The sequence below is a fragment of the Sinocyclocheilus rhinocerous genome, unplaced genomic scaffold (genome assembly GCF_001515625.1).
Source record: "Sinocyclocheilus rhinocerous isolate Xijiao unplaced genomic scaffold, SAMN03320098_v1.1 scaffold2542, whole genome shotgun sequence".
Classification (NCBI taxonomy): Eukaryota; Metazoa; Chordata; class Actinopteri; order Cypriniformes; family Cyprinidae; genus Sinocyclocheilus; species Sinocyclocheilus rhinocerous.
The window spans coordinates 129255-138451 of NW_015633236.1; the positions used below are offsets into that span (position 1 = coordinate 129255).

At 37.1% G+C, this 9197-nt stretch overlaps 1 protein-coding gene across 1 annotated transcript in view; it reads right to left on the minus strand.

The window, feature by feature from the left end:
- Positions 1–3386: 3386 nt before the first annotated feature.
- The window catches only part of LOC107743972 (serine/threonine-protein phosphatase 2A 56 kDa regulatory subunit epsilon isoform-like), a 15743-nt gene continuing 9932 nt past the window's right edge, over positions 3387–9197 (minus strand). The window contains exons 5-14 of the mRNA XM_016557434.1: positions 7317–7409; positions 6905–7035; positions 6737–6796; positions 6389–6497; positions 6168–6221; positions 6003–6053; positions 5401–5520; positions 4857–4984; positions 3985–4086; positions 3387–3903 (exon numbers count right to left, since the gene is read on the minus strand). Coding sequence (XP_016412920.1) covers positions 3801–3903; positions 3985–4086; positions 4857–4984; positions 5401–5520; positions 6003–6053; positions 6168–6221; positions 6389–6497; positions 6737–6796; positions 6905–7035; positions 7317–7409 — 951 coding nt within the window. The 3' untranslated portion in view covers positions 3387–3800. The remainder of the gene's footprint in view (positions 3904–3984; positions 4087–4856; positions 4985–5400; positions 5521–6002; positions 6054–6167; positions 6222–6388; positions 6498–6736; positions 6797–6904; positions 7036–7316; positions 7410–9197) is intronic.

Genomic DNA, 9197 nt, shown 5'->3' on the forward strand with positions numbered 1-9197 from the left:
TCCCTTTAAATTTCATGTATTGATTTATATGCTTAAGAAACATGACAGCTTTATTTGCCAAAACTAAAAATGTGTTGTAAACATACACAGAGTGATTAAAGCTTGTGATAAAACTTTAGAATTGTCTTTGAAATATTCATTCATGAAAGTACTCACAAGTTTTTCCAATACCTGCGGTCGACTGTCATGCCAAAAACTGCTTTTGTGAAGCAACATCCTATCGGCTAATACTGCTTGGCCGTTAAATATTCGTTCTGGATTTATGTCTTTTTTCAATGATGTCAAGGCTATTTGCAACTAAAAGGTGAAATGCTTCCGGTGACATCCAGGTCCTGTTATTTTACCTGTACAAAACAGTGCATTGTGCTAGTTTATATTGTTGTAATATTATTTTAATGTATTAAAGTAATCATAAACACACTGCTTGGTAGCGCAGATAGTTTTACCGTTTACTTCACTTCTAGTTATCTATCTAAAGCAGCTAATAGGAAATGTCGCTCATTCAAATAAAATAGCTTACTTCCGCGTAGCAAAATGAAGTGCTGAAGTTGACATCTCCACATAATAACATCATCGTTGGTCTTCATGGCTACTTAACAGCTGTGTTTGTGAACCTTTGGCTTTGGTAACCTTAACTTTTAAAATTGTGTGCAAAACAATGCCCCACCCTGTTACAGACATTACATACAAACAGTACTTAAATTCACCATGAATAGTTATTAATAGCTAACTAATAGTAAGTATGTGACTACTTTGAAAGCGGCAATCGTGTCTCTTTTGATAATTGATGATAATAGTGCTCTGCTCTCCAGGTTATGTTTGTCATGGCTGAAGAAGCGGCGAGACCAAGCAAGTAATCATCAGTGTAGTTTTCAGCGCCCTCTGTTGGTGAAAATAATCACTACACGTTTGCTTGTTGCAGACTTGCAGTGTACTTGTCTGTTTTAAACTTGCTGTAAAACGGTGAGACAGGACACCAACAAACCAGGACGTCTGGTCATCCTAATGTAAATCACTGGCATTTATAGACTGAACTTAGCCACAAGTACAAGATGAAAGCATTAAAATTATAAATGGGTCCCTCACATCCATCAAATTAAGATTTTTCACGTATGCAATGCATTGTGTACAGTTTCTGTAGTCAAGCTTGATTTTGTCTTTAACACCTAAAAATTAAAATTCTGTCATCACTTACTCACCCTAAAATGACATTCCAAACCTGTATGAATTTCTTTCTTCTGTTTAACACAAAATAAGATGTTTTGGGTAATCAAAGTTGTTGGTATCCATTGACTTTCATATGATTTTTTTTTTCCATACTATGGAAATCAATGCTTACCGTCAACAGTTTGATAACCCCAAATATCTTCTTTTGTGTTCAACAGAAAAAAGAAATTCATACAGGTTTGGAATGACATAAGGGTGAGTAAATGACAACAGAAAATACATAAAATATCAAATCTTTAAGACTAATTATTACCAAGACTACCAAACTCTTATTTATTCACCATATTAAATAGATGAAAGAATACATATAACTATATCAAGCCAATTTTTGTGCAACAGAGTGAAGCCTTATTTTGTATCATTTGCTTAAAAAAGCACTGTCCCTCTCATTGCTTTAATAAATTCATTCCCCTGTATCGCTCATCTGTGTTGGAATGAGCCTTGTGCCACCTACTGGATTTAAACTGCACATTAATGCTCTTATTAGTTTAACCTAAGCCTTCCTATTTTCTCCGATCAAACTGTACTTTTGTATACTCTAATAATAATAATAATAATAATAATAATAGGCAAAGATGACACTAAGCCTCATGGGTTAATCAGATCAAACTGATACAGATGTAGTTCTGAAAAAAAATATTACACGGAAACTTACAAAAGCAATTAAGAAAAACAAAGCAGGCAAGTTTATCACAAAAAAACAGATTTATTTAATATCTCTTTCTTTTTAAAATAATTAGATTTATTCTATTCATCAAACCCTTTCTTTTGAATTTTTTTTACATATCAAACTTGGGCCATAATAAAACACACAATGAGCTTGGGAGAGTTAAAACAAGGAAGAGAGAAAGAGAGACACGTGATTAAGCCAAAAAAATAAAATATAATAAAATACATCCTCCTCACATGTAAAATCCACAACCACGATTGTTGAGACTTCAAATAAAAGAAGAGAAGGGGCTGAAGTCCCACGAGAACAACTAATGAGCTAGAACTCAAAGTGCTTTTTAGTTCTAACCTGCCCTGCCGGCTGGTATTTCAGAAGAGAGATTATGACCTACCGGATCAGCGTTTACCTACATAGGCCCTAAAAACCCCACCATAAGCAGGATTTCATTTCAAACACTCCATGAAAAGAAAGAAAAACCTTGTCTCGCTCAGCTCGGTCATGTAGACGACATCCACCCACCCTGAAATCAAAACGAACAGAGCCGAGCAGTGGAAATCTGGGTGGCCCATGAGAAGCAGTCCAGAATATTCTTTACGAAAAATATATATCACTTAACGGTTTTAAAAACACTGGATGAGCTCTGAACACTGAAACGAGTGCCACTGAAACGAGTCCTTGCTAGTGTCGGAGAAACCGAGCTTGACGTACTCTTGGTAACTACTGAATTTCCACATTGGAATTCCCAAGAGTCTCCACAGCAGACAGCATGAAACTATGACCAGATCATTACCTGGTTCACAAGTAAAAAAAAATAAAGGTCCTCAGAGAGGTTTGTCCTCTTTATTGAGCGAAGATAACCACCGTAGCCGACTGCGGCCCATCTCGCACCATTATGGACACCTGTCCATACTGTACAGTAAAGGACTGGGCCGATCATCCTGTAAAAGAAAAAAAATGCACACCACAGAGAGGACGTTCAGTATTTGTTTTTTTCTCTCCACTCCTGTTTTCCTTATATTCACGTCATGGGTTTCTGGTTTGTGTCCCCTGAGTCAGGGGAGTCAAATTATGTCTAGATGGAAAAGTCTCTCTTCATAAGAGACAAAAAAAAAGAAAAAAGATATGTGGTGGTGATGGGATCTTCGCATAAGACATCTTTAATCGCAGGGTGAGCACAGTTCTCTAAGTCTCAGGGCACTTCCTTGAGAACAATATATTGACATGGAGACGCTGAACAATTTCTGAACTGAAAAGGTTTTTTAAAATATATCCTTTGACCATAGTTGATTATCATTTTACCATATTTTTTTACAACAAGGAGTGCACATTAAGTCTCTCTTCAAATTTTCTGTTTTTTCTTCTTCCTTTCAGTGTAGTAGTATGATACAGGAAAGAGGGAGAGGATTATTTACAGTGCTGTTGAAAGGGAGGAAATGAACGAGGGAGTGTGCGGTAAAGTACGCAGCATGAGAAGCTGGTGGCCACGGGATCCTCACATAAGACATCTTTAATTGCAGGGCGAGCACAGATCCCAAAGTCCCAGGGCACTTCCTTGAGAACAATATACTGACATGGAGACGCTGAACAATTTCTGAACTGAAAAGGTTTTTTAAAATATATCCTTTGACCATAGTTGATTATCATTTTACCATATTTTTTTACAACAAGGAGTGCACATTAAGTCTCTCTTCAAATTTTCTGTTTTTTCTTCTTCCTTTCAGTGTAGTAGTATGATACAGGAAAGAGGGAGAGGATTATTTACAGTGCTGTTGAAAGGGAGGAAATGAACGAGGGAGTGTGCGGTAAAGTACGCAGCATGAGAAGCAAATAGGGGACGGGGTCCCTGTGGCAGAGTAAAAAGGGATTGTTGGGGCCACACAGAAGGGCGGAGACGAGGTCCGTGTTAGGTGGGAATGACGCCGTCGCTGTTCTGGATGCCCCGTCTGAGCTCCAGCTCCTCCAGCTTCCTCCATAGGTCCTCTCGCTCCTTGTCCTTCTTCCTTTCCCTGAAGGAAAGATAGGTAGAGGTTAACTGAGCCGCTCTGTAAACTGCAGGAGTTTACAACACTGCATTGTTTGTTTCTTACCTTTGCCTGTCTGATTTGTAATTGGCGGCGAGTTCGTCAAACAAGGCGCTGTTCATCTCCATGAATGCTTTGAGCACATTGTAGATCAAAGCTGATATTGCCCTGATGGTGGAGGAAAGCAAACACGATGAACATCAAACCACAGGAATGTGTGCAAAGAGTCAATACCAGTTACAACTAGATAATGCATATCAGTTTAATAACAATATATACTTTAAAAAGTGATTTTTTTTTCTCAGTAGGGCTATATTCTATATATAATTGATCAAAAATGACAGCAAATACATTTATAATGTCACAGAAGATTTCTATTTCAAATAATTGCTTTTCATTTGAGGTTTCTATTCAAAGTATCCTGAAAAAATATATATATTATGATTTCCATAAACAATAACAACTGTTTTCATCATTGATAATGTTTTAACTTTTGTGTGTGTTGGTGAATTGTATGCGTACAATTATTATGATATGTATGATATGATATTCTCCTGCCAGGATGCTGTTGTAAATAAGAATTTGTTCTTAAGCGACTTGCCTCATTAAACAAAGGTTAAGAAGAAGAAACGCTGATTCAATCAGCATATTAGTATGATTTCTGAAAGATCATGTGACTGGAGTAATGATGCTGAAAATTCAGCATTGCATCACAGAAATTAATTAAATTTTTTAAATATATTCAAATAAGAAAACTTGTTTTAAATAGTAGTTTCACAATGTTACGATTTTCACTGTATTTGATCAAATAAATGCAGACTTGGTGAGCATAAGAGAGTTAAAAAAATCTTATTGACCCCAAATTTTAAATGGTACATATTAATTGTTTTGATAAAAAAAAAAAAATACATATAAATAAATGACAATATAAAACTCACGGGTTCCAGTGCTCTTTGGAGATCCTGTAGAGACTGGCAAACATGATAGGCAGGATGACACTGGAGTTCTCCTCAATCAGACTCATGATATACTCATTGTTCCAGTAGTACAAGGCTCGTTCTGCCACCTGAAACAATATATAACCTCCATTTTAAACTAATATCAGTAGTGTTCTACATACAGATTTTAGACTGCAGAACCTGAAGCATTCAATTGCACTAAAAATTTTACCTAAAACTTTTAGTGGAAAACTATTAGTGGAAGCAGAGTTGATTTTGTTTGAGCAATGTATCTTATTCTTGTTTTATATTTAATCGATTTTATGCCCAAAATAATGTGATATTAATGATCAAACATGCTTACTAATCTTTACAATGGACTGGTAATGTGAACAAATATGGAGCACGGTTCCGCTCACTAGTAAACAGAAAATAGATAACCTGTGATGCTGCAGTGATGGGAATGTTTTGGGATGTTTAAGTTTCTGGCTATTACAAGACATCACAAGGTTTGTGAGGAAGATTTAGGGTGGGGTGTGTTTACCTGAAAATGGGGGCTGGACACACATCTAGCTATCAGTTTGAAGAGTGGCTCTTGGATCTTAACAAACTGAGTGGGCTCAATCACATCTAGAATCTCCTCCAACTCTCCAAGAAACATAACCTACAAAAGAAAACAATGCAGTCAAGGGTACAAAAACATTTAGGAAAAGCATGTAAAGCATTTCTCTTGGAGAAATAAAAAAAAAAAGTAATTTAGTGGAAGAAATCATAGTATTTCTCACTTGCTAAAATATATTCCCCCCGGTTTCACAGACAAGGCTAAAGCCTAGTCTCCGACTAAAATGTAAGTCTGAGCCGTTTCAACTGAAAGAAACTTGCACTGATTGATCTTGAAATATGTCAGTGCCCTTGTTTTGTCTCAAGATGCACACCAGTAATGTTTTTTCTAAGGCATGTTTATAAAAATTACTTTAAAATCCTAATTGAACTATGGCCTAGTCCTGGCTTAAGCTAAGCCCTGTCTGTGAAACCGGGCCATTATGTTTTGTTAGAAGTTGCAACAATTAAAGAGTTTAATTCTGAGATCAAGTCACAAAAATGGACAATGGATTAACTTAACTTTTCATAAAATTAAGGCATTACCTCTTTTTGACTGCATGTTTTTGGCCAAAACTTCAACAAGCCTCTGATAACCTACAAAAAAAACAAAACAATAAAGCCAACTAGTGAAAATCCTTTAGAAACAAGCCGAAACAAGATGGAACTTGATTAAGAATGAGGAAGATAATGGTGACAAGCAACACTTACAGGTTCTGTTAACGTGGGCTCTTTCTCTAGGAACTGTACAATACAATAGGCCAACTAGAAGAAGAGATTACTTCAGATTAACATAAATGCATTTCAAATGTTTAGATTCATAAACTGTCATAAACAAGCATGGAAACAAGGAATCTGTTTCTTCTGCCCCTGAAATGTAAGCGAGCAAACACACACATGTGTACAAGTAACAAACAGCTGAGTGTCTGTACCTGGGCATGGAAGAGAGACAAGCTCCTCACTGTGTGCAGAGGCAGCAGCACTTTCACCAGGAACTGTTTGTGCTCAGCTTTGAGAGGAAGCGCAAAACCATTGATGATGCTGTAAAACCAGAGGTGTGTGAGACTTCTGATCTGACATTGATAACCATGAAAGAAACTGATAATATACAGGAGACACAAACTTCTAAATGCCTCAGGACTGAGGACAGGGTGGAGTAAAATAAAACAGGAATGTGACCTCTGTGGGTCACCCTTCATGTCTTTCCAAACTCTTTATTTCCTGATTTAAATTTCTCCACATCACTTCCAATCAAAAATGGGTCCTAAAATATGACATACCTTCCCAAAATCTCCAGCAGTTCAGCTACGCCACTGAAGTGCTCTGTCTCATATACAAAACTGTCAGGGCAGGAGAGGAGAGGGAAAAAATAAAATAAAAAGATATATCAGCATAACTTAATATTTCATCTAGTATATTCGCAACAAAAACACTTGACAGTTACTTACCAAAGAAAAATGTTGTTGATTTGTTTGCGGATGAAAGCCCTGAGGCCGAGGAACTTTCCGTAGATTCTGTGCAGAACTGTCTTCAGGCAGTCCCTCTCTCGCGGGTCCTCGCTATCAAACAGCTCCAAGAGCTAGAAATTCACAAGAGGAGTTGTATTAACTATATTAGCAATGTGTACGACTCAAAAAAAAAAAAAAGAGACATATTACCTTTCTTAATACATTGACAAAAGTCAACTGTACAGTTTAGTGGTAATTATACAAAAAATATTTGAAAGAAAAATGCCACTACTGACCAATCAGAATCAAGTATTCAGACAGCTATATCTGTGCTGTTTTACTGGCAATACTGGCTTCATTTGATTGATACTAGGATGAGAAGTCAAAGAACATTTCACAGACAATCACTCACCTGTAATACAAATTTCTGGTCGATGTATTTTTTGGCAACGCTGGGCTGAAATTCCTGACTTTCCAAGAAGCGAATGAAGAACTCATAAACGAGCTTAAGCATAAAAGGAAGAGAGAGATCAGAAAACTTGTCATTGAAATGAAACCTTGCAATTATTTCAAACTTAAGACTTTTTAAAGCCCATATTGTTTGATTTTTTAAAAATATTTTAGACCTTTGTCTGTTTTTACATGCATTACATTTTTTAAAAAGGTGATTAAAGGGTTAATTCACCCAAAAATGAACATTAGTCCATGTTTTACTCACCCTCAAGGCATCCTAGGTGTCTATGACTTTCTTCTTTCAGACGAATTCAAATCGGAGTTATATTAAAAATTGTCCTGGCTCTTCCAAGCGTTAGAATGGGGTTAGGTGGGTGTTTTTGTTCAACAGTCCCAAAGTAGTTAAATAAAGCGCATACATCCATAATAAAACGTGCCTCACGCGGCTCCGGGGGGTGAATAAAGGCCTCCTGTAGAGGATTGATGCATTTTTGTAAGAAAATTATCCATATTTAAAACGATATAAACACCTTTTTCTCACTTCTCCTAACTGTCGTAGGCGGACGCCGTTCCGGGTGGATGACATAAGACGTATGCGTAGCGCACGCGGCGGTGATTAGTGACGAACGCGGAAGCGTGACGGAGAGAGAACAAAACATAACGCCGGTCACGAATTAGAAGCACAAAATGAGGATTTGTAAAGAAATATGTGGGAGGATTTCGATATAAGCCAAGAAGAGACTGGTTTTCCTTTGGTAAAGTAAGGAAACTTTGCTTCCTTTGCTTCTGTAAACAAACATTGGTTTTCGAGAGACTCACGCACAGTCTCTCTTGAACGTGTGTACGACAGTTGGCGGTAGTGGTGGGCAAAGCGAGGCTTCATGAAACACTGAAACAGTCGAAGCAAATGTGCCGAGGCTTTGAAACAATTCGACACCCGCCCCTACGGTGACACCTAGTGGTCATTTTCAAGTATTGCTCTGAAACAGCATTGACAACGAATGTGGGTTGGGGGAGTGGTTAGTGTGCACGATTGGCATGTTGTCAGAACCTGTCACTTTAGGTTCGAATCCCGGATATACAAGCATGTATATAATTATAATAAATATTTGAAAGTTGTGTTTTTATTGTTCTGTTCTTGTAATGTGTTGTAACATCTCTCTGACAACTGAATGAACTCTTTGTGAATGTTATTTTGGACATGAAAAAAATTAGCATTAATAAAAAAGACATGAAGCCACAACTGGCATTCTTACATATAAAGATTTTTATGTAAATATATTAATTGTTCTGCTGCATTAACTCCACTTTTATACTTTGCGGGAGTTAGGTTAAGACAGATGTGCGATTGTGTGGTTTGTTCCCGACCCTGTCGATCAAAAGCAGATTCGGGTCTCGAAACACTTGTGAAACGCCCCGATGTTTTGATTCGCCTTAGTCACGTGACATGTAGGGCTGGGTAAAAAATATAGATATCTCGATATTAATCGATTCTCATTTTTACGGAACGATATTGATTCTTAAATCCCAAGAATGCCTGGCATTTTTTACATATAAAGATTTTTATTTAAATATATTAACTGTTCTGCTGCATTAACTCCACTTTTATACTTTTTTTATTCTACTTTTTTATACTTTGCGGGAGTTAGGTTAAGACAGTGTATGTGTGCGATTGTGTGGTTTGTTCCCGACCCTGTCGATCAAAAGCAGATTCGGGTCTCGAAACACTTGTGAAACGCCCCGATGTTTTAATTCGCCTTAGTCACGTGACATGTAGGGCTGGGTAAAAAATATAGATATCTCGATATTAATCGATTCTCATTTTTACGGAACGATATTG